The sequence below is a fragment of the Periplaneta americana genome, chromosome 2 (assembly GCF_040183065.1).
Source record: "Periplaneta americana isolate PAMFEO1 chromosome 2, P.americana_PAMFEO1_priV1, whole genome shotgun sequence".
Lineage (NCBI taxonomy): Eukaryota > Metazoa > Arthropoda > Insecta > Blattodea > Blattidae > Periplaneta > Periplaneta americana.
The window spans coordinates 148,034,136-148,060,761 of record NC_091118.1 but is presented as its reverse complement, the minus strand read 5'-3'; the positions used below and the strand labels follow the sequence as shown (position 1 = coordinate 148,060,761).

Sequence of the window (26,626 nt, the reverse complement as noted above, 5' to 3'; positions counted from 1 at the left end):
ACGAAAATGAAACCAAAAAGTATAATTAATTCTTTAAAAACTGGTAAAAATTTATTTATTTGAAGAAATCACGTTTCCTTTGACACAAAGTACACTATTAAAAAAATCTAAGAAGATTGTTGAATATTATTTGGTGTAAATGGCCATTGTGTATTGATTTCAAACAAAGACCCACCACCACCATCATCATGCATTAGGCAGCTTTACATGTAGCAATCTATAAATATTTTGTCCATTTTCTTGGACGTCCCAATGTCTCTGCAGCCAATCAGTCTGTAATTCATAAACTGATGCGTAATCTAGTCGGTTGCATTCTTTGTATGTGGGATAACCAAATATTTCTGTATTGATCTTTTCCGTTGTTTATCTCAAACATTTCTAATTCTTCTTTTGTATCCTGCAATATTTCTTAGAAATCTCAATTAATTTGACTCAAGTCTAGTTCTGTTCTTCCATTTAAAATCCAAATTTTATTATCGTTATCATCATCATCATCATCATCATCATCATCATCATTAATATTTCACTTTGTGTCTGGGTACCTCACTTGGCAGAGCTAATGACCATGGACTGGAAGGTCCATAGTTCAAACCCAGATGGTAACAGGAATTGTCTTGTTGCAAAACTTCCAGAATGGCCACAAGGTTCACTCAGCCCCCTAACAAATTGAATACAGGTTCTTTCCCAAGGGTAAAAGGCGGTTGGAATGTGATGCTTATCACACCATATCATCTTAGTGCCAAAAGTCATGAAAGCTTGCAGTTTTACCTCTATGCCCTCTCTTCTCAAGCAACTTATGGCGTATAAAGGGGATAACTTCACCTGTACTTTTTTATTGAAAATTATCTATTCACAGTATGCGGAACCCAAATCACGCAAGTGAAGTGAGCAGGAAAAAAAAAAAAAAACACACACACAAATTTGCATCATTCCCAGATGATTTGACTTGTAGGCACTTCATGTAAACAAAATCCAGACAATATCTTAACAGAAATCGCTATACACAGGCAAACAGCAGCCTATCCAAAAGCACTTGTTCAGTATTGGAGATACCAGGAGAAATCTCTAAATTTATTTTTTGCAGCATCACAATATTTTCTGTTTTTATTTATATAAAAGTCAAAATGCATCAAGGAATAGAGGATATTAGGTAATCACTGATCATAATATTTACTAAAACTCCACCTCAGAGTCCGCTAAGAAAGTTGAGAATGAAAGTCGAAGAATAAAGATAGGTAAGTGTTCTCTGAACATGTGCTCTCACATTTTCATAGCCTCGGCATTGGGAGGAGAGTAGTGTTCATTATCAGATTCCAGCCACTTTATTCCCGTAACAGATCACTGGTAGGTACCAAATTTACAAGACAGTACTAGGGTTGAAATGAATATGGTGAAGAAAAAATCCCTGCCCTAGCCTGGAACTTATGCATATCCTCCTATAGGCAGCAGCTATGCCATCTATTTATTTAATACTTTTAATAAACCTACAAATCGTGTAAAAGATAAATTACACATATTGAGAGTTGGCACCATGCTAATTCCACAACATGAAGTCTCAGCATGTGTCATGTAATGTGTACATCAAGTGAAATATGAAAACTCCCAATAAAGGAGGTTAGAAGAGAACACACAACAGCAATCACACTTACTGAAAACAACTAAATTAATGTGACGAGAGCGAAGACAGGATTGAGGCTAGATTAGTAAATGGAGAAATAAGCAGCAAACAGACTGAAGTTAGAAAAATTATATCTAAGGAAGGAAGAGAAGGGAATAAGAAAAGAGTGGTTAAAGAAAAGCATAAAAGGAATAAGAACAGAAAAATAATAGTACAATTAAAAATAAGGGAAAGAAATATATTAAAGTCCTCAATAAATTAGTACAAGTCTCACAGAGAAATACAGAAGAAATTTTTATATCTAATATTTACAACACAAAGTTATAATAATGATAATAAGTTACAGGAAATCTGTTTAAACAATGCAAAACTAAATGGTGCTAAGAAAGAACAAATGAATATTCTAGTGAAATCTACATAATTACACGAAAATAAAAAATTAAAAAAATAATAAAAAGCTCTATTAACTACGCAATAAAATGTAAAAGTAATGTATAACCACAGAAATACAATATTGGCATACATTTTAATATAACCTATATCTACACAATCTTGAAAGTAGGTGCAGAGATATAATAAATTGCAAATAATTTACCATCAATCGGCATGGCTTTACTAAAAACTTGTAATTATACTGTGACACTCATTTCTTAATGCCTTATCTAATATACATTCCGAGTTGAACAACTTTTACATTTTGCGAGGAAAAAGTGCAAATACTTATCCCAATAAGCTGACAAAGGATCACTAAATATTGCATAGCATTTACTATATGATATTATACTCTAGTTGAATTAACAGAAAGAGCATAATGTCTTTAAAGACAATTGGAACAGATCCTACCACTAAATTCTAGAAAGATAAAATTAAAATATCCGAACCCAAATGAGTTCATAACAAAATTTATCATCTGATAAGTACAATGATCTACACAAAAGTGACCACACATAAGAGAAAGAAATTAATTCCTCTTTACCTTTCTTTACCTTCCTGTTTCTTAACTGAAGATAGTGCGTTCACAATATGCAGTATAAAAACATCTTATATAATACATTATCATATTGCATTGATCATGTAAACATTTCAATCATAAGCATGGCTACCGGTAACTCAAAATTTTTAAATATCCAGCTATAAGACAAGTGTAATATTCATTAATATTCTTTCATTATTGTTAGAGTAGAAGAGAGTCATGCAAATAATGCCCCTATTATTAGGTTGTTATACAGAATTATTGTGTTTACGAAACGTGAACATTTGATAAAAATAACTGTATTTTTTCCTTTTTTAAAAATCAGCAGTTCATCTGCTGGGAAAAGAATAAATGCTTTAAAGCACATAAATTATTTCGGTTGTTAACCAACAAAAGATGGCATATAAAAATAGATCTTTTACAAATACGTGTACAGAAGCAAGTATGAAGAACACATGACTAAAAATATAACTTTTAGATTTCTGTTTATCTGTTCGATTTTAAGCACGGTAAATGCAGTGAATTTTATTACATGCTGCCAAATAACACTGATTGCAATTTATTTTCGAGAGATGGCAAAGTTGGTTATATGGTATAAACAACCTACCTATTTTTGGATACTATTTTCATCTCTGTTGACATTTTTACTCTTCCTACATCACACAAAACAACTGATATAATACTGATTATTAAATATAACGAACATAAGTTTTAACTTGTCCAATAAATACGAGATTTACTATGTGACAATATCGCCAACAGAGACGAAAGAATATCCATACCGTGTTCTAGATGTATGTAATATTTCTGTTAAGCTGTAACAGATATTTGGTGTTCAATGCGAGCTTCTAAATGATTTCTAGTTATATGCATGCTACTTTCATTGGTATACCGGTATGCACTATTACAGAACACCTCACACCACATGCCTCAATAAGAGAAAGTTTCCCGAACGGTACTGGTATTATTTGAAAATTCCATGACTTATAATCTTCATTATTTCGTTAAACTTATAGCTATCTAATCTATTAACTTTGTTTTATTTGCTATAAAGTTCCTTTTAACAGATAAGCATCCAGCGAGTTTATCCTCCATTGTTTTTTTTTTTCTTCAAGAACAACAATAACTCTCAAACTACCAGTACTTGACTTCAAAGACCACAATACGAGCATCATTATTTTGAACTATACTTGCAAAATATACGTCAAATCATCGATTTAATAATATAGTTGATAATAAAAATATAACAATATACTGATAATAATGACTATAAAAGATAATGTGTCTTTTTTAAGTGTTTAACAATTAATACAGTTTCGTTATGATGCACTTTTTGTTCTGTAATTCCATATATCTGCAATGTGAGGAATATAAATTTCATGCATTCAAGTTCTTATTTGGCATCATCTAACGCAAAGAAATATTGCTGTAGACTGCACAGCAAAAACCCTTCATTTTGTACAACAGTTATGCCATCAATCTGAAATTGTTATGGTTAACAACGAAAATTCTATTCTGTCTTTAGTTAGTGTAATAAAGGATCGAGCTAAGTATGGATAAATGAACTAACAGCCATGACGTACAATTGTTAAGTATGGAACACTAGCATTCATTCCTTGATGGAATTATGTTCAACGGACAGACTCAATGCAGTCTGATTTTTGCTTAGGTGTTGATTGCAGTTGACAAGTAGCTTGCTCAGTATTGCTCAGCTTCAAAGACTTTCCTGACAGAAGAGGCACGCCTTCATCAGGACAGACTGTCATACTGGAAAATTAAAAACAATTATTACTCTACTTAAATTTATGTCATACATTTGGTAGAGCAGCTGACTATGGACTGGAAGGTCCGGGATTCGATCCTGGGTGGTGATAGGATTTTCTCATAACCAAACTTCCAGAACGGCCCCGAAGTTCACTCAGCTTCCTATAAAATTGAGCCTCCCAGGGGTAAAAGGCAATCAGAGTGTGGTGCCGACCACATCATCTCATTCTAGTGCCGAGGTATAGAAAGCATGGAGCTCTAGCTCCATGCCTCCCATGTGCCTTCATGGCATGTAAAGGGGATACCTTTACTTTTTACCTGTTTTTACAAAATGTACAGTACAACATCACATTAGGGTTAAATTCTCTGCACAAGAGTCAGTAAGAAATTAAAAATAGTTATCATATTTGTTTTATTTACTTATTTGATAGGTTGGATTGCGCAGAAAACTTTTTGGAGTTTTCAGCTATTTGTTAAGGTCAGATTTCTTTGATGTTCCACATCTGCTCACAGTTTCCATTATCAGCAGGATCATATAGGTCAAGAATAGACGACCTTTCCAGATCTTTGGCTATATGATGCTGATGGTGGAACCTCTAACCAATTCAGAAACGTCAGCGAAATCTAATCTCAACGTAAGCTGAAAAAAATCCAAAATATTCATCACAGGAGTGATGATTTATGGCTATTTTTCAATGTTATGTGAAAGTCAAGAAGATATCAGAACTTCTAAGAATGACACATTATTTTTACTGTATCATTTAAAGTACAATTTACTCACAAAAATTAAATACTAATTTAATAATAATAACAAAACAAAGCAATAATAATAGCAATAATAATAGCAATAATAATAATAATAATAATAATAATAATAATAATAATAATAATAATAATAATAATAATAATAATAACAAAAGTCCTTTGCGGAAAGAATACGAAGGTCCTTGAGGTTTAGGGAGTGGAGAGCTTACTGCATACTAATTCATGGTAATATAGAGAGATTATTAGTCATAAAAGTCAGTTGACAAATGAGAAACATTATTAATTGTAAAACTGAAATAATTATTGTACAAAGTAACATAATGATGTGTTCCCTACAAGATATCCGTAATATGAGTGACCTTTTCCATTTGTACTGTTAGGTTGCCAGTAAATATTCCCCTTTTCTATCGCTAGAATTCTCCACCTTTCGTCCCAAATCTGCTACTGATGGACAGCATTCAATAGCCATGATTGCAAAGATGATGGCCAGCCCTACAAGGTCAGTGTGCTATGTGGCTCAAGAAAGTGATATCAGTAGAGAATCTGTTCGCAGAATATTGAAATCTGCATGTTTTCACCACTACAAATTACAGCATTTACACACAATGCAAAAAGAGGATTCACTCAAGAGGCGAGTATATTGCAACTGGATCACACAGCATTTGTGTAGTGATCGATCCCTTCTTCAGCATGTTTTGTTCAGTGATGAATGCTTATTCTTTGTGAATGGGCATGCTCGTACACAAATGCACGATACTGGTCCAAAGAAAACCCAAGATGGATATGCAAAGGTAACAACCCCGGTGCTCCAAAAATTATGGTATAGTGTGGAATACTAGGTGATATGGTTGTGGGACCATATTTCTTTGATGGAAATGTAAACCAACACACATGAGGAATTGCTGGACAGCACTCTAATGAAGTTCCTGTAAGAATGTGGTTTCAGCAAGATGAGGCCACGGCATATTATGCTCTAACAGTTTGCCAAAAACTAAATGAGATGTTAGGTGTGCATTGGGTTGGATGAGGTGGACCTGTCATGGCCTCCACGGTCACCAGACCTCACACCTCTTGTGAAACAGCACGTTTTTCAGATGACTTGAAACAAAGTATCACCCATGTTATCCAGCACATCCCACCTGCAACACTTTTAAGTGTGACGGAAGAATATCGGGATTGTGTGAGGCACTTGAGGCACTGTCTTCAAGTAAATGGAGCACATTTTGTACATCTGCCGTAATGAACATACTGTATACAATTGTATTTCCAATTAGAGTAATGTTTCCCATTTGTGTGAAACAGTACTAAGATAAAAATAAATACCGGGATACGGAAGTGGAGTTTGGGTGTTAAATAAAGATTTGAGGAGAAAAATTACGGCAGATGAAATTGACTATTTACGTAGAATTTCAAGAGTAATTAGATTGGATCATATTAGAAATGAGGAAATTAGTGAAAGAAAGAACCCCAAAGAAACTATTTTGACGAGAATTGAATGTCAGAAGAGTGATGGCCGAAAAAAATTATTCCAGTAGAAACTGCCAGAGAAATGGAAAAAAGGAAGATCCAAAAAGACATGGATACATGACACTATACTTACTTACAAATGGCTTTTAAGGAACCCGAAGGTTCATTGCCGCCCTCACATAAGCCCGCCAGCGGTCCCTATCCTGTGCAAGATTAATCCAGTCTCTATCATCACACCCACCTCCCTCAAATTCATTTTAATATTATCCTCCCATCTACGTCTCGGCCTCCCTAAAGGTCTTTTTCCCTCCAGTCTCCCAACTAACACTCTATATGCATTTCTGGATTCGCACATACGTGCTACATGCCCTGCCCATCTCAAACATCTGGATTTAATGTTCCTAATTATGTCAGGTGAAGAATACAATGCGTGCAGTTCTGCGTTTTGTAACTTTCTCCATTCTCCTATAACTTCATCCCGCTTAGCCCAAAATATTTTCCTAAGCACCTTATTCTCAAACACCCTTAACCTATGACACTATAATTACATGGAAATTAGGGGCCGTATTCATAGACATTTTAGCGCGGGCTTTCGGTGGATGATCAGTGTTTTTCGTATTCATAAACCAGTGTTAGCGATAGGATATGATTTGAATTCTGTACAAGTAACCAGTGGATAGCCGGGGCTAGCTTAGTACGTTCGTAGCGCGTGCTGCGAAATGTCTATGAATAGCACCCTAGAGGTTTAAATGTTTAAGATGCTCAATACAGATAGCTTTGGAAGATGGGCCCGGAGAAATGACACCCAGCTGTACTACCCAGAAATATATGCAATTACTAGAACATGCTAGTTTACTCCTTTTTGTAGTGCGGTTGAAAAAGAATAAAAATGTAAAGAAGCAGATTACTTTACAACTTTAAAACAATAAGATGGTAGTGAAGAAATAATGGTATGTTGAAGAGAGGAGCAGGAATAACTAAGGATAACTTTTGCTAACACTGTCTTTATGGAACATAAAGTCCACTAACATTTGTCAGAACTTGAACTCGGATCTCTGGTGTGAAAGCTCACAAACATATTGCAAAAGTAAATACATAATTACTTAGTAGCAATATTTTAAACAGTGGCGAAGCTTCAGGGTAGGCATGGTAAGTTGAGCTTTCCCAAACATTTTCGAACAAGGTACAAGATCAATTTAGAATTTAGTTAATTAAAAACAGGAGCGTTTCCACGTTTCGTTTACCTTATAGCGACGTAAAGCACCATGCCTTCAGCCCAGCTTACCCAAAAATTTTGTCACGCTTCACTACTGATTTTAAATGGAAGTAATGAAAATATAAATACGGTAATTTATAGTACTCTCATTTTTCTTGCTTTGTTTGGCAAGGTACAATATTTTTACTTTCAAGAGACATTGTTTTGCATATGTTTCTACAGTCTTAATTGGAACATCAACCCTCACAGACTTCTCTATTCGCAAAGCAAGGAAACTTGTTGGGGCAAAAGTAATTAGTTGATAATGCTGTATGGTTAGGGTTCTTTTACATGCCATAAATGAATGATATGGAGTAGAAAGAAGAGGTGAATGATAAAGAGATGGCGGATATATTGGTGATAAAGACAGGGAAGAGAATAAAGAGGTATAAGAGTAAGACAAATGGGAGGAGAGGAGGAGAAAATGGAAAATATAGCGACGTTAGTGATGGAGAAGAGAGACCAGGAGTAAAAGGAGGAGAAGAATCAGGCGACAGGAGTGGTACTGGAAGAGTAGTAAAAAGAGGAAGAGGGAATGGAGAAAGAGAAGACCAGGATGTGTAACGGAAGAAATGGGTGTCAGTAAGAGTGGAGGAAGGGGAAAGCAAGAAGGATCAGAAAATAGTAATGGTAATGGAAAATGAGTAGAAGTAAGAGAGAGTGGTGGTAATGTAGTACGATGAAGAGGATCAGGAGGAGGTAGTGGTAATAAAGAAGAAGGAAAAGACGATGGTAGTAGTAGAGAAGGAAGAGGACGAGATGGTAACAGTGGTGTTGTTGTGATGGTAATGTGACTGACGATGACAACAGAAATGTATCATCTTTGTCAGCGTAGTATTATCTTTTCTATCTTTATCTTAATTATGGTTAGATTTATTCTAAAATAGATAGATCCTGTGACACATACCTGTCCCTTTCCTCGACACTCTCTATCTGCAACCACGCAATGTAGATACGAGGTGTAGTGAATAGTCTCCATGTTAAGGGATTTAGTGGATTTGTGCGATATTCCCAAAGCAGTGAGACAGACTGCAATTTTCCAACGGGCTCTCCAGCTGCTATTACTTGATGCTGACTACCAGGTTCATAATACTGCACTCTAAAAAAAGATAAATTATGTTAGTCTATATTAAATCAGTTCTCTGTAACTCAAGTTCCTTATCCTGAAACATAACACGCACATTTCGTTTACTAAAATTTCTGTTATTCAGTCATTAATGAAACCCATAATTCAACATATAAAATTACTTTCTCTCTCATAAAAGTGTTCGGCGTAATTTATTGAATATTTTTAAAATTTTTGTACAGCTAATAACAATGAATAAAGTTAAATCTACTATATTAGAGAGCCTGAAAAAAACCATTAGGGTGACAGGATGATAAGTTTCCCACCTTACAACAATCGGCAATGAGTAGCAGTAGGAATGTCACTGCTACATGCTAGCCAACTTTGTCCCTCCCAAGAATACCCCAGTACTTATTTCTGTCAGAAGGTAAGTGAATCTCAGGACTATGGTGCGCTCGAAAGTATTAGATCAATGAAGAAAGTCCATAACGCCACTGGGAATCGAACCTACGGCCTTCTGACTTGCCTTTACTGTGACACTATTGTGTGTCCCGTAGCAACATAATATCATACCTACTGGAATATCAGAATTGAAGGGTTCAGGGGAAAGAAGATCAGGGTCTACAAAAAGTGAAAAACGAATTATTATTATCAATAGGTAACTAATATGTAAGTGTATCATCATGTTGAATATTACTGAGCATAAACAATCTTTTTTCAATTATTACACCTGTACTTTGTAACACAGAACGTAAAGAAAGCATTTTCTTAATAACAACAATCGACTCCTCGACTCCATAAATTAACAATACTACTTTAGAACCAATACAATTCGTTATTCTTTATGTATTATACGTTTCTCATTACAAATACTCAAATTTTCTTTCTTATGTTTCTGTGTACCAGTACGTCATGTTTACATTTAATTTTGCATTGTGAATGTAGCTGATTAATCACAGAATTTGAACTCATACAGGCGAATTAGTGAAATATATTGTGAGTTTATTCAATCTTCTGCCCAGCAGTGATGCATCGCTGTCTACTGGGCAGTTGGCAATTGGACAGCAATGCTTAAAAGGACTCTGTATACATGTGTGCGCATATATATATATATATATATATATATATATATATAAAATTTAATTATAGAAATACTTACTGATCTGTTAACTCAATGGGTTTAGAAGTTCCCTTTTCTCCATGTAATGTTATTGCAATCATTCCTACTTCTCCTCCATGGAGCACACTCTTGCAATTATCAGAAATCTTCCAGACAACCCGGTAGTGATGACCTGTAGGAGATAAGAGACAACTAGGTAATTATTTTTCAGTTATACTTACATTTCAATGAACATTGTCATGTCTTATTTATGGAGTTGTGCTTAAGCTAAAGCAAAATAATGTATGAACTAAACTAACAGTCATTGCTCTTACTGATCTATATGAACACATTAATGTCTATAGTTATTAATAACCTAATGTAGTTTACCATCTCCCATATAACAAGGCACTAAATGGTAATTGAAATTATTTTTTCAAGATACGACAGGCGAAGAAAAGAGAATCATCAGTTAAGGATTCAGTTTTCTGCCCTGTTCCTGTTAACTGAGTCAAGGTCACTAATGTCATCAGAAATTGTGAGACCCTATGGTCATGTTACTGCATAAGACAGCTTCAGCCTAGGGGCCTTGGTGGAATAATGTCCCGCTTTCTAGTCCCTATTCCTCACAAATATTGGAAGTACACAGGCTTCAAAATACTTCAACCTAATTCATTCCTAATTTGAATTATTTAGTTCACAGCTTTTTCTTAGAAAGTGCTTCACAACTTTCATTATTGTTGTGCGTAAGCCGACAATGTTTATGGTTTAATTTTAAATCTAAACTTCAATATAAGAATTTAGTTGTAATAACTTTCTAGTGTTAAATGAAAACTAAGTGGTAAATTACCCTAGTTGACTAGTTTCAGCTTCGTGTCAGTCATCTTCAGAACAAGTGAGGTCGTGCTTCTTCCAGTTTCTTCAATTGTTTTGCTGGTGAGTGCATTTGTATTTGGTAGTGTGGTCAAATAGGGTGTACATATGTTCTGAACTTTAGTTATGTATTGAGGATGTATTTTTCTTTTATATCTATATTTCGTACTGTGTGTGGGTATGTTTTTGTGGACCTCACTAGTTCTGAAGATGATTGACACGAAATCGAAATTAGTCAACTAAGGTAATTTACCATTTAGTTTTCATTTTAACACTATAAAGTTGTTATTATAAGTAAATTCTTAAGTGATGCAAAGTGTTAAAGTGTGTAATCAAGTTGTATAATTTAACTTCAATTTGTTTATTTTTATTTTGTACTTAGGTTGTCTACAATTGGAAAACAAATCTATGACAATTAGTAAGTATTAATATTTAATGTCAGAAAAATTTCTCATGATTAGTGTAATGTACTCTCATAAGGAAATAGTTTTGCCTAACTTGACTAAGCTTTACTCGGTCGAATGCCTCCACAAATTAGAACTGCTGACACCATTATTGTTTTAGCCTGCAGACTTCTTGTTCTTGCTCCAATTTTCTCTTAATGAGTGGCAGAGACTTAGTGGAGTGATAATAAAATTGTGAAAATCTTCTACAATATTGTCTTTGTTCATCACAAATTCCTCTTGGATTTAATAGTATTCAGTGTAGAAAGTTTACACTCTATCCATTTTACTAAAAATACGTCTCTTCTCAGTCCTTACCAGGAAGAGATATTTTTCCATTTTTCTCACTAAGAAATGAACCCAGACTCGCTGAATTGACAATATAAAAAGGCACGACAGTAACAGCAGAGGAAAAGGAGAGAAAAAATATACTTACGACAAAAGGGCCCTTCTTTCCCAGTTCTCATGTACAATTTCACATGGGTTCTTGGTGGAGGGATTCGAAGAGGTGACCCATATGCTGCTCCTTTTCTTATATATGAATCTGCATGTAGACCAAATTTCGTCTGAAAGGGGCACTTCTTGCCATTAACACATTCAAAGCAAGTGCCATTCTTGAATTCCTCCCAGGAATTACATTCAGTTCCTATGAATTGGCATGGTCCAGGGTTGATAGATTCAGTGAAATACTGATAGCTTCGAATGTGATTACAGCTTAACATTTGTCGGATACCTGTAAAAGAGACCAACTTTTAACATGTAAATTAAGAAAATATTTATGTATACAAGATTTTCTGTAATTTTACAGGTACTGGTATTATAGCAGAGACAGTCAATTTTGGTCGGTATATAAAGTTGCGTAGTATCTTAATGGGCAGTCAATGAGCCTGAGTTTGATGTACTTGCTTCATCTTTTAACAGTAAGCAAGTTTTGGTCAGTATCAAATAAATTCGGCCATCAAAGAGTTATTCAACATCAGAAATGTAACTAATGCATAATTCATCTGACAATTTAAATTTTTTTTCTACTCTGGACTTCTCAATTAAATATAATCGATTGCTTCATTGCCGAATTTTAATTTTTAATAAATCAGGTATTCAACACTGTTACAGAATCCATTCATTACATGAATAGTAGAGGTAACTCGCCAAAACAATCGTTCCTACTACACTTCACCATGTTCTTGGTTTTTTGCAATATAAAATTCCACGGATACTGTACATGTTAAAAATCTATTGAAACAGATTCGAAATAATCGAAGGCTTCTATCTGAGATAACAGTGGATATGATATACTGATAATAGACAAATATCCATACTATAGATGTGACTCAAATCCATTATCGTGCCAATGCCTTTACTGCTTATGTCACAATGATGTAGGCCTACCATTTTGTATCTTCTTTTTTTATACGTCTGCTGAACCAGAGACGTATTCTGGGAGAAAATGTATGCCAAAGTGTAATATTAAAAATTCTAGGTATATTTTCTACGTGAAATAATCAGTGATTTCCTTTTTAAGCCTTTCTAAAAAGGATAATTCTATCTATGGTTACCATGATTCTGCTTATGGTGTTATCTGAATATAACAACTGATTTGAACGTCTATTACAGGTACTGGTACTTTACTTCTTTCGATCTCATCCAGAACTCGTGACTTAACAAACGAAATCAAGCAATACTGAGGAGGGGGGGGGGAGCAAGGAAGTCGCACAACATATCAGAAAGAGCAAAATCTGCATGGAAATTAACAAAGCTCTTACAATACCAACAAATAGAGAAACACAGACATTGACTGGAACCAATCAGCAAACCTCATGATCTATCAGAACTCCAGCGATTGATAGCTCTTCATACTTTAGAAGAATAGTATGCTTACCCATAAAATGAATGGCTAAGAATACTGGCATATACAGATTAGAACCATATGCAAATCACTTGACCGAGAAATTACCAATCGAAACATCTCTCAAAATTATTTTCTACAGAAACAATATTAAGCAAAAAGTTGTCATATTAACAGACTCCAAATGTGCAATTGAAGCCATTTCCAATTATCATTCTACCACAATTACCATAATACATGACATTCAATCAATGATCAAACTTTTCAAACCAAAATTACAATAGATTATGCTACAAAGATCCCAGCCCATTTTGTAAATGAAATGGTGGATATGCTTGCCAAAAAAGAAGCAACAACATATAACACCATACGAATCATTAGTTACAAAAATCAAAGATATAATAAACAAATCAAAATCATGAACACAGCAAATGAGGAACAAAAAATCAGAAGGAAAAATGTACGCAAATATTCATCTCCAATCTCACACAGGCCATCACTATCTACTTATCCGAAGATCTCCATAGGATGAGATAAATAGAAGACTCACCCAAGATATACAATGTGCAAAGAGAGAGAACAAACCCTTATCAATAACTATCTCCTAACTATAGAGGATTCCAGGTTAAGAAAAATGTATTGGGCATATGGAGCTCTCCATCAAATTACCAGTTGCCATAGAAACGCCTGCCTACCATAAAGCTTCTACAGTGTACCAGACAAGGCTCATATGTTTTTTTTTTCCTTAACCTGGAATCTCTATAGCCAATCAGCACCAAATGCATGACTGTGACCATTAATTTTTTTTGGATGACAGTTATTAAAAAATCAATGCTATATTCAATAAGCTTGTACACATTTCACGTCATTTAATGTAATATTATGCAAACAATTTATATAAAAATAATAAAAACCATTGCTAGAACTTTATATTTACCTCTGTAGAAACTTTTGCTATCCTTAGACATATATGACATAACTCCTTCATTACATCCAGGTTGATCAACACCGCCGTTAGGGTAGAAATCGACATGCCCTACTGGCTGTAAGATACCCAGACCGCCACTGATAAAAGGACCTGCATCTGTATGAATTACATCGACGAAGTCTGCATCTGTTGGGTCCAATCGAACAATTGGATCTGTTTTGCGGAAGTGTGGTTCTGCTGGATCCATACCTGCAATGATAGTAATGATACCCTAATGAATAACAGCTATTATTTATGTCTAATTAAATTTTATAATAGTACACAAAATTACGTTAATCGTATGTTTGTGTATTTTAAACAAAATGTTTAATGTTTTCATATTATTTTTTTAATGTGACTAAATTAATTCGCTTCAGGTTTCAAAAATTCACACTTTGCTATTCATCTCTAGACCCACCATTTCATAAATAAAATCCACAATTCCATTACGATTCTAGAAAGATCTTACATTGATTTTATCTACAAAACAAATCAACGTACCAACCTCTATATTCAAACGCAATATTAATATCCTATTAACGATTCAATGTTTAATGTTTTGCAAGTTAAGATCATAACTGTGTACGTCCTGCCATTTCTATATAATGTATGCAACTTCTTACATGCATTCATACAGAGCTATAGTATAGTACAACAAATACCAATAAATCCAGGATCTGTCGTCATCTTTTACTGTTGAGTAGCTATCAGTAACATCCTGCTCAAATTTTGCGAGTACAGATGATAGATTTCCTAAGTGTAGCTCTCTTATGAAAGGAAGTCAAACTGACAGTCTTATATTATATGTTTTTAAAAATCCCCTTAATAATTTTTCAGTATTACTTGCCTATGTAAAAATGTACCTATTCTAGTCATCATCTTTGATAATATTCATCATTGGGATATGAATTTCACTTTACAAGTAGGCCTATCCCTATATAAGAACTGGAATTCTTTGGCCTGTGAAGCTAGGAGAAACCAGGAAGGTCTTATGGAGGTCTTAACGGAACATGACGCATCTAGAGCACTGGAAACCAAGCAGTTATTCTAAGAATTTTTCTCACTATGCAAAGCTAAAATCCTTTTAGTCAGTAATTTCCGACCTTATATAATCCTCTTTCTTAAAATAGAAATTTTGCCCAGTTAAAGTTATCTCTCAGCAGGTCAACTCAGACATGCATCAATATCATGAACTTCATATCTGATCTTAGATTTATCGTATGACTGAAGTCAGTAATATCTACAGAAATATGGATCTTGTACAAGACAGGCTACTGAAGCATGATTATTCTGCTGAATTTCAATTTAATGGACTTTTGCTTACTGTATATTATGTTATTTCTATTTTAATAAGTCACATTTAAAAAATATCCCTACAAAGACCAGGATTCAATTATACATTAAAAGTGAAATATAAGCTTGCAATGTCTTTATGATGAATTAAAAATATCGTTGAAAAATAATTGCTAAGTAATAATAACAACGTACCTAAATCTATTAAGAACCTGAAGGATCTCTTTTCTATGGAATAAAATACTTTAAAATACAAAAACTTGATGCGTCTTCGCAGATTTTGCTGTGTTATAAATTATAAAGTATGTATTTGGCAAATGTACTTGAGTATTAGACACAACACAAGTAAATGTTAATAAAAGTATTTATCCAGTAAGTTTTATAACATTCATCTTTAAGATAAATAAACTATTCTTTTAAGTGCACTGAAATTCATCTCAATATAAAAGAATGTTTCAATGTTTCTATTTAATTCAGAATATTCAAACACATTCACACCAATGAACGTAATTCGAGATTTTTTAAATGAAAAAGTCTTGTTAAAAAGTACAAGGTAAAGAATAGTACTCGCATTCCAAAGCATTTCTTGGGAAATGTTACAGCAATTGTTTGGATCGTTTCCAATTACAGTTTATGCCCTTGTCATATCTATAACTCATATCTATATAAAGAATTACAGTGCTACTATTTCATTCATAAAGTGATCATATATGTTTTGTGCATTTTGTCGAAGGGGATTTTTGTTTAAGAGTGAAACTCCTGAAAAGGGTTATCAGAGATAACCAGGCTTTTTATACATGATTTGCCATGGACTTCAGACTTTGCTCTTGATATATAGCAGACAAAGAGAAGGAATAGCAACTCCATTTGACGTCATATAGCTGCTAGTGATAGGTCATCTTTCCGGTTCAATAAAAGTTCTGTTCAAAGTTCAAATAAGTATTTGTTAAATAGTGCATAAATAAAATGTACATTCGAGAAGTATAATAGCAAGAAATATCACTAAGAACTTAAGATTGCAAACTTTGCCAAATTCACTTTCCATAAAAGGCAAAATAGATTATAAGTAAAGTTTTAATATTAATGTAGTTCTTCTATTAAAAGAGTTTTTATGAAAACGTAAATTTACTAATATACAAATTTGTATCATACAAGGTAAAATTATCCAGTGCTTCGAAATTAAACAAGACAAAGAAACTCAATTTTAACACACAAATCACTTTTTGGGCAATTAAATAAAGTACATTAAAACTCTAGTAATACAAAAGTCCTCAATCACGGGAAGAAATGATAAAAAGAGTTTAAATTTCATCAACACTATATACAGAGTGAACAGTAAATAATGTCATTAATTTCAGGGTGTTATCCTTCGATATATTTCAAACAAACTAGTTTAATACAATTTTGCTCGTTTTTGCTTTCTTTCCGAGATAAAAATTGTTTTATATGAAACATTTCATAGAGTGTTTTAGGAAAGTAATTTATTTAATTTCCAATATGCTCAGTCAATTTAAGATAGCAGTGTATTATGTTATTACCGGTACTTTTCTTTACATCTGTATTCTCTTGCATTATCATATGTCTCTGTATAGGCTACTATCATTTTAATTATAATTTTTTCAGCTATATCTTTCAATGTACCTTATGAACCTCACTTCTGATGTCTGTATTTTCTTTTCTGCAAGATATTTTCACTAATCTAAGTCTTGATACTGTTTCTTTGTGCTCTTAGAAGTTTACAGATTATTCCAAACACTTCACTTTAATTTTGATAATAAAGTGGCAATACAAATAATGAACTGTAACTGTTCTAAAATCAAGAAGCACAGATCTTTAAATTAATCTCTTTCTTGAAGACTAGGGAAATTTTTCAGTATTTTAAGTTTATGTAATGCAAATTAATAAAGTCTTAGGATAAAATTTCTGTAAAAGACAGGTATATACAGTATACGCCGAAACGTCTAGAACAAATCAATTCTACAATGTATTTTGTAAGTAAATTAATACATAAAGTATGTTTATATATACTCATTTTAAAAAATCAATTAAAGAATTACTGTTTAGAGAAAATATGAAAAGTTCCAATTAATGTGATATGTGTTTTTCTTTTTATTTATTTTTTTTTTAATTTTTATTATGTTATTTAATAAAATGTCTTAAAATATTAGTATGTAACTTACTCTTTCAGGGGGTGTTAGAGTGATTATTATATAAAAAACAATATGTATCTTTGTTCTAGTAGTAAAGTATTATTATTAACACGGAGGTTCATTGCCGCCCTCACATAAAGCCTTGGATTTTCTCAACTAATACATCCAAGATGCGAGGCGGGCCTTGCACCTCGCATGAGTCGGTTCAGAAAAACCAAGGCTTTAGTCCGCCATCGGTTCCTATCCTGAGCAAGATTAATCCAATCTCTACAATCATATCCCACCTCCTTCAAATCCATTTTAATATTATCCTCCCTTCTATGTCTCGGCCTCCCCAAAGGTATTTTTCCCCTCCAGTCTCTCAAGTAACCCTCTATATGCATTTCTGGATTCGCCCATAGTTATGTGCTACATGCCCTGCCCATCTCAAACGTCTGGATTTAATGTTACTAATTATGTCAGGTGAAGAATACAATGCGTGCAGTTCTGTGTTGTGTAACTTTCTCCATTCTCCTGTAACTTCATCCCTCATTATTATTATTATTATTATTATTATTATTATTATTATTATTATTATTATTATTATTTTATATATAATACTTTCACTAAATCAAACAACTTCATATTTCCAGATTCATTGCAGTGTGTTTCATATGAAGTAAGTTATATTATAAATAACAGATACTAACAAAGCCGGCTTGGAATATTCAAGAGTAATTTTGGAAAAAAAAAAAAAATAATGCAAGAGTAATCCACTAATTATTTTTAATGAACAACGCATATTAAATTTCAATCGATTGTTCTGGAATACTGATATCTTGAAATGAGGGAAATAAATAACGAAACTTGCACAGATTAGATGGACTTCGAACAGAATGTTACAATAACCAAACATCCTCGATGACCGCAATATCAAAACGGCACAATAGTGACGTAAAATTTACAATGTTTTGAGACCTGATGAAGACTGTGACTCATTCGTCTGCGACAAAGTTCACTGAACACATGTTCAAGTTCAATAGCAAATATTTTTGTTATCATATCATGTTTCAAACAATTATTTGGTAAGTAACACTGTTTTACACTGCAATTCAACTGTACCTTTATGGAAGGAATAATAAATCTCTCACTCTAGCCAAAACTTTAAAATGTTCTGTAATTTTGTGACCCATGACAATTATTATAGTATTTTTAGTGACCCATTAAGTCACATAACATCATTATCTTATGAAAATGAGCTAAATAAACATCCTTGAATAAACTGGTACCCAGACAACAAAACCATATTTCTAACAGCTATAACGAACTTATGTTTTAGCATGACCTAATATGATAATAACTACGAATACTATACTGTCACAAACAAGATTTTCTTTCTGATTGAAGCATTCATAGCAGTAGTACCATGAAAGATACAAATTATATACAATAAAATTTGCAATATTTAATATTGTCTTAATGACCGAATTGGCAACATTATGATAAATTGAGTAGATTGGGCGTGAAATTATATAATTTTGTACAAAATACCGTTCAGTGGTGACGAGTTTATAAGGTAGCTACCTACAAAAATCTTTCGATTCCATACAAAATTTGGAGTTTCTTGCGGGAATCAAGAATTTTGACGCTAATTAACTAATAAATAAATGTTAGTATATTCTCGTCTTCTATTCTTTATATTTTTTAACTCTTACTTCCTTTTTTCCGGGAAAATAACTAGCTATTATAATAAAACATAATCGATTAACTAGCGGACTTACTCGTGTTAATTATGTAAGTCTCTGTGCGGCTTACAGCTGTTTCGGTGCTTCATCACACCATCCTCAGAGCCTAGTGTTAAAAGTAGTGTATGCAAGATTCAAAATGGAAAACATAATCGTTTCCAAGTGCAAGCATATTTATATAAGGGAAACGATAAAAGTTTCTGAACTGAATTTTTTTCTCATGTCTGCAATTCTCACTTGGTAATTCATGTTGTTTCTTTCAAAGTAAACTCTTTGGAAGACAATACACTGCTTTCAGCAATCGCATCACTACTATACGTAATTCTGGAAGTTCACTTGCCAAAACCTCTTGAGAGGTTTTTTTTTTTTTTTTTGGTTGAAGGAATATAGTCGCATCTCTTGTCCTTTATACCATGTTGAATTATGAAAAAAAGAATAATGCCCCAGTGTTCAAAATTCATTTAGCCAGAAGAGCGAGAGATTAGATAAATATTGTTTCTGGCCATAAGTTCACGAATAACAATGAAGAAGAGAAGTTTTATCATGGTGAAGAAACAGCCTCCAGGTTTCCCCGTTTTCTAAAATGTAGTAATAATAATTCACTTTCAAGAACGAGCTCTTTAACACGTGTTAGATTTGAGTTAGTCTTGTTAGACAAAGAATCCCAGGACGTTCAGTGTCCTCAACAGATCTCACACTATTTTTGAATTTACAAAACCATTCAGAAATCTCTGCCTTATACTTAATGAATTCACCAACGTTCCTGTCAATAATTTTAATGAATCCGTCTAGCAATACATTTCTACCCTGAAGCAGAATTCGATGCTCTCTTCCTGATCTTTCATATCTTATATTTTCTCTACAATGGAATTGCAGATATAAGATACAATCTCTACTTACAAGAATATAACTTTACCCAACAATTCTTCAAGATATCATGTCTAAACAGGAATAACTCAGCAGACTTTTCTTATGTTCAGGCTCGTAAATTTCCGATAAACCCTTATGAATTTTAAACATATGTAAGGTATCTTTTAAAACTCACCTGTAATTCTGCCCAATTTGTATCTAAAATGTCTCTGTACAGTCTGTCCTGCATAGGCAGCCATATGTGCACCGAGACTGTGGCCGATGAGATGAATAAGTTCTGGTTGAATTCCAACTTGCACCTAGAAAAAATATTAACTATACAATATGTGAACAAAAGCAAGTCATAGATTCCACATGTTAACAAATTTTGGTGTAATGCTACTAGCTAGAAATATGTCACTAAATTATTGATAATCAATGTAAATCTTATATCTTATAATCAGAATTCATTGTCACCTATCTTTCAATTCATGTTTAACGATTGTAAGATATATTTACCATATATTCGCTCCAATTGTTCTGAATATAAGAAAGATATCCCACAATACAAAATTACTTAGCGAAGATAGTGAATATTTCAGGCGTGTATGCACGAGCAGGATGAAATTTAACCTTTTCAAGAATGTACTTGGATTTCAAATTAATAAATTCTGAATGTACCGACCTATTTACGACAATGAGTTAAAAATTTCTTCTTCTCCTTTTACAAACAAGTTTCCTGAGATTACCTTACATTTAAAATAGAAGAGATGATAACCAAACAAATTACTGATACTGTATGTACAATTTAAATAGAGGTGAGATGGCTGTAATGATCTCAAAACTGCAACACTGATATTCATCAAAACTGACTAAATGTTACCGGTATTGCAACTACAATTAACAAAATATTTACGAAAATAAAATTTTATATAAAATCTTAGACCTAGTTGCTACTTTGGTTATTGGCGGCAGGTTTTTAATTTGATCTAATTTTTATAGTAGCTCTGCTTTTGTAGATAATACTGTAACGTTCAGTATATAGTTTGCCAAACATTAGGAGGCAGATTAGGGTTTAAGCCACAGTCGCATTTGTCGCATTTTCCTACTCAACTTCTAAAAATGCAACAAACTTTCAATGTAGCCTAAATGTGCAAAAATGCGACAACCACATTGGACTTCAGAAACGAAGATGGCAATGGAGAAAATAAAATCAGAGATGTGTTTGGACTAATCTGAATTTAAATGAAATGCTAATGGCATGGGCAATGTTCAAGAAGATATTGAGCAATAAATGTTCAGGAATGAATTTCGAAGAGTTGGTACAATTCATGTAAGTTAACAAGTTAAGTGAACAATATCTTCTAATTGATTTATACAATTCAATCGCATAATGTAAATTGCGAGCTAGGATTTAGATGCATGAATCTTGTAAAAACTGTAATTAGAAATCGTCTTTCAGTAAAAAGAGTTAGCACTATGCTAACAATAAATCTTGAAGGGCCTACTCATAAAGAATTTCAATGTTTAGAGTACCCATAAAATAACGTATTTTAAAGTGATGTAAATTCGGCAGTAATTGATTCTAAACATACCTACGTCTAATGATTTACTTACATAAGCATATCCAGAGTGTGGTAAGATGGATTGAAAGTAATAAAACTCTAAGAAACAAATTACATAACTTTTTGTTTCTACAAACCTTATAAATTTTATCTTTTTTTGTACAATTATTTAGTATTTTGCATATTTGTGCATTTTTGCGACAATTATTTATTTTCTAGCTTAAACCCTGAGCAGAAGTATAAAAATCGACCGTCCTTCAAAACGAAGTATTGAGGAGAACTAATCAGTTCACTTCATAATGTAATTCCTATTGTTACAACCCAGCATATCAATCCTAATAGGTATCACTCATCAATACAAATAGTTACAACAGTACAATGCAATTTGAAATCAGTAGCAGCTTAGTAAGCAAAATGTAATGCCAATTCACCCAATTCACCGAGCAATCAAATGACTTCCTTATAGCTTAAAACATAGCTACAATTGTGCACTGAAATTTTAGTAAATACTTGGCAAGAAGCCTATGTCATTAGGTAAAGGGGCTGTACTAAATTACACAATTATAGCAGCTCCCTCATTTACCAAGATTTCCATTTTAATTCTACCATCTACTGTCTTCCATCTTCTAAACCTTTCTTCAAATGCTTCTTGTTTTAAAGGATGAAGTACAGCCTATTCTGAAAGGAATAGTTGTATTCTCCATCATATTTCGTTGACGAGAAAGTGTTGACACAAGTACCATAATTTTAATACTAGATATAGAACCCAAAATACTATACTAATTAACACTACAAGGAAAATACAAATATCAATTTTTTTAGTTTGATTCCCACTTAGAATTTTACATCTATACTGGTATCTAATTACATAAACACGGAGAAATGCTGATCATTTTCTTTAGTACATTTTGAGCAAAATATATGTAAATCAACAAATATACACATAAAACTCAACTTACGATTAAATTATGTATTAGGTGAGCAGTCATGACTCCGACAAGTCTGATATTAGCTACAGCTTGAGCATAGGGAGGTCCAGAACCACCACTCCAATCAACGACAATAACACTACAATCAGACAGCTTCAACAACTCCTTCTTCATGTTCTGGAACAAGCAAAGAAATTAATTAGTACATTAGTAACAGAACAAGCCAAAAATAAATACTTCAGGACAACATAAGATTAATCCTTTTACTACAAAGTCTTCTCTCAATAATATTTGCGTACATTGTTAAGTTAATATTTACACGAATGCTAAAGAAAGATAAATAACAAATTAAGTAATGGTGATAATAACTTAAATAGCAGAAAAAGTTTACATAATTTTAACTTCCGTTTATATGGTGGGAATTCTAAGTTATCACCTGGCAAATTACTAGATCCAAGACTAGTCGATAATGAGATATGACAATTTTTTATTCGTCTTGTCTACTTAGTTAATATTAAAAGAAACACAATATTAACAACAATACTTTTTAATATAATATGAATACTTGAACACTAACCTTTATCCATTCTTTGTTTCCATTTTCAATAAATCCGTGGCTGATGAAGTAAACTCTATGTCTTGGCATTATGGATGATCGGAACAGAGTATCTGTATTTGATATGTCAAGTAGCTGTGAAAAATATTAACAATTTAATAACAGATCTTTCCATTACAAAATACCAATTAAAATGATTAAAGCTTTTCAGGATACTCTATATAACTTCGGAATCAATAAAAAGGCGGAGAAAACTAAAGTTTCACTAATTGAAAATGAAATTTATGGTAAGTAAAGATGGTGTACGAGAAGGGATTTCTTGGGGTACTCCCGTTTCTCTTTCCTCATTTTACCATTTTCTCCATTTACTATTAGCCACAAAAAGAAACAGATGGATAAAATCGTACTAACTCTGTGATTTGCCCATGGGTCTGACTATAGATGGCAGACATAAGTCGCATTGGGCCCAGAGATAGTTCACAGACACATACATACAAACTCAGTTATGAAAGTAATTTTTACACACAAATTAATTCTTTGAATATAACACTGAATAAATGAATAAATAGTAAAAGGGAAAATATTATACTTCAACATTCAGATATATTACACAAATTCTACACTCACCTCACACGTATCTTCATTACGTCTTGTATAAAGACAATATTTTGGATTCACTTTCTCAGGTGGTTCGGGAACATGGCTCACAGGTCGAAGAAATTCATCAGTCCAAGGATGGCCCATTTTATAACAACCGAAGGGGCTATAGCATGGTTCTTCAGTGCCTAATAAAAATAAATTGTGTTATTTAGATAGAATACATTTAACACTGTTACTTAATGCTATTATGACTAAAAATATTCTCTACAGTTATTAATACTTTTAGTTTAAGTTACCCAATGTACCGTACCTAATTTGTACTGTACTGCTTTTAAATACTATAAAAATATTGTCAATTAGAGCAAACCTATTATTGAAGTGACGTATATATTACAGAAATAAATATATTTTACGCACTTTAATATCATGCAAACATTGATCTAGCCAAACTAATTTTAGTAGAAAATGAAATAATAATAAACTTTAAATAAACAGAAAATTGTTACATTTTCAGTCGAATTGTATAACTTTAATAAGGATCAAAAGTTGCACCATAAAGCTTAAAATTCAAAATAGTAGGCTAATGTTAAATTTCTGCATAAAAGTCAATATATTACTAGGTCTTCCACCGGTAATATCACTGCACGTACATCCACATATTTTGTTTTTCATTATGGATATTAACCAAAACTAGTAAAGCAAATAATATTTAAGTTTGTAGCAACAAAATTAAGGCAAGGTCAGAATATAACATCTTGTCTTTACCAAAAACAATGAACTGTGTTTTGAAGATTGAAAGCATAGTTTAAAACAATTTTTAACTTAAAAAAACAGAATTTTGAAAAGACGCTGAATATTAAAATTTAATGTATTTTATGTCATTCACATACAAAAAGTGATTAAACAGAGATTGTGACAGTCAATAAAGGATTTTACATAATAAATTGTTTATTTAAAAATAGAGTTAAATAATGTGCTTAGGTCTAAATATATTTAATTATGTAACTTTACTCCATCTTGCTTTATTATATTGCTAAAGAATGTTCTTTTATTTGCTATAGGTACATATGTTTAACTGTTTAATTTTAATAATAAAAATATGCAACATTAATAATGTCAAACTATTCTGTACTCTGCAATATTCCTTTTGCAGCTTTTATTAATATTCTGTCATAATGATAAAAGCTGTGAACTGTTTAACTAACAATGTAAATCAACTAATTGGACATCTTAATGCAATTTTTATTCGATAAATTTTGTGCAAAAATAGACAATTGTTGTTGTTTAGTCAACTGTCCGAAGACACATCTGAATTTCACCATTTATGAGGCAACTAAGTTAGGAGATAATGGGGTAGGGTGGCAATTATGGAAGCCTAAACTCATGTCGTGTCTCAAGTCATTTTTCTTTGCATTTTCACATTTTGAGCAAATGACTGTTCCTTATAGCCTTAATTAATATGTAAGAGATAATACAATAGCCTTAAGACATTTTACCTCACTGTTAGTCATACTCTTACTCACCCTATGTGATAAAATGTTTAGTGTATATCATGACAATGCTCAGTAATGGAATTTAAAGATCAAAACGACCATTACAGTTAGGAAGAGGGTAATAGAAACTTCAAAACAAATTCCAAAGTTCATTAAGAAAGCAATGTTCGGATTAAAAGAGTTTAACAACAGCACAGAATACTGATTACATGTATCCGACCTCTCATGCTGAATGTATTTGGTAAGTCAATTCAAACAAACATGAAACAAGAGTATGAAAATGAACACTGTGATCGCGATTCATGAACAAAAGTGATTCACTGCTCACAAACTTATAATTAAATATATTTCGATCATAAGTTATGAGACATAATATTTTAATTATTTTTTTACATCTTCTATTAACATAATTATACATAGTCTAAATAACCGCATAAGAGTACACATGTGGATTAGAACCTACAAGATACTGTGATTCTACCTCAGACATCATGGACAGCATGCAGGTAATCAACAAGTAACGGAACTTTCATACACAAATTTAAACTGGATTGAAAGTTAGTCCTGTGCACTTCAGCCCCAATAACCCATTCTTTCTATTCCATTATCACACTTCAAATAGGATTCATATCTACTACCTACAATAAGCTGTATGAAACAATACTAAAACCACATATCCATTTATGAAGTTCATGTAGTTAAAATTACTCATTTAACTTTCATGTGAAATACATAACATACTACACTGTTATAAATAATATAATTGACTTACTGTTAACAGGCATTTGAGGTTGAACTTCAATTGAATTTTCTATCTCTGATGGATTTTTGCTGATTAGCAGAAGCATAGTCTGCAGAAGAACACTATTCGTTGTATTCAAAAATGGCTGCATGTTCGGTTTAGTTTCACTTCCACTGACAACAAGAGATCACCAGCTTCACGAGAGCTGGACTTGAAGACTAGTACAAATTACACGACTGTATAACACTCTTAAGTATGAATCAATTAGCTCCTATTCCAAGTAGTCTACCAGTTTTATCCACTAATGCCAAGAAAAGTGCGTTTCAATATATAGGCCCATTGAATCTTTTCAAAATCAATTACATAGAATATTTTATCTTCAAACAGATTTTTTCAAAGGATAAGGCAATACTATTTCTTAATAAAACACTTCGATATCGCAAGGAAATATGCGTAAGCGAAAGCATATGATGTCAATATATTATGAAACTTCAAAACATTCTGTCTTCTGTCTAGACAACTCTATTCTCTTGCATTTTCTAGTTTAATAAAAATTAATTAAGCTCCAAGTCACGTTTCCAATAGCCAA

The 26,626-nt window shown here is 32.7% G+C and overlaps 1 protein-coding gene across 1 annotated transcript; it reads right to left on the bottom strand.

Moving 5' to 3' along the window:
* Nucleotides 1-2,137: 2,137 nt before the first annotated feature.
* On the bottom strand, nucleotides 2,138-26,626 carry LOC138694686 (pancreatic lipase-related protein 2). Its single transcript, XM_069818667.1, has 10 exons — nucleotides 26,068-26,626; nucleotides 23,830-23,987; nucleotides 23,224-23,337; nucleotides 22,677-22,823; nucleotides 20,349-20,472; nucleotides 14,107-14,346; nucleotides 11,760-12,056; nucleotides 10,068-10,200; nucleotides 8,750-8,941; nucleotides 2,138-4,358 (listed from the first exon to the last, which is right to left on the bottom strand). Exons 1-10 carry the CDS (start codon nucleotides 26,186-26,188, stop codon nucleotides 4,223-4,225), a joined length of 1,662 nt encoding a protein of 553 aa, XP_069674768.1. The 5' UTR covers nucleotides 26,189-26,626; the 3' UTR covers nucleotides 2,138-4,222.

What these genes read in the sequence shown, in the direction of transcription:
- LOC138694686 (XM_069818667.1), bottom strand. Translation starts at nt 26,188, where the DNA reads ATGCAGCCATTTTTGAATACAACGAATAGTGTTCTTCTGCAGACTATG. An exon ending in ACCTCAAATGCCTGTTAACA is followed by an intron (nt 23,988 to 26,067) that starts GTAAGTCAATTA and finishes TATTTTTATTAG; the next exon opens with GCACTGAAGAACCATGCTAT. An exon ending in GAAAGAAGGGCCCTTTTGTC is followed by an intron (nt 10,201 to 11,759) that starts GTAAGTATATTT and finishes TATCTCCTACAG; the next exon opens with GTCATCACTACCGGGTTGTC.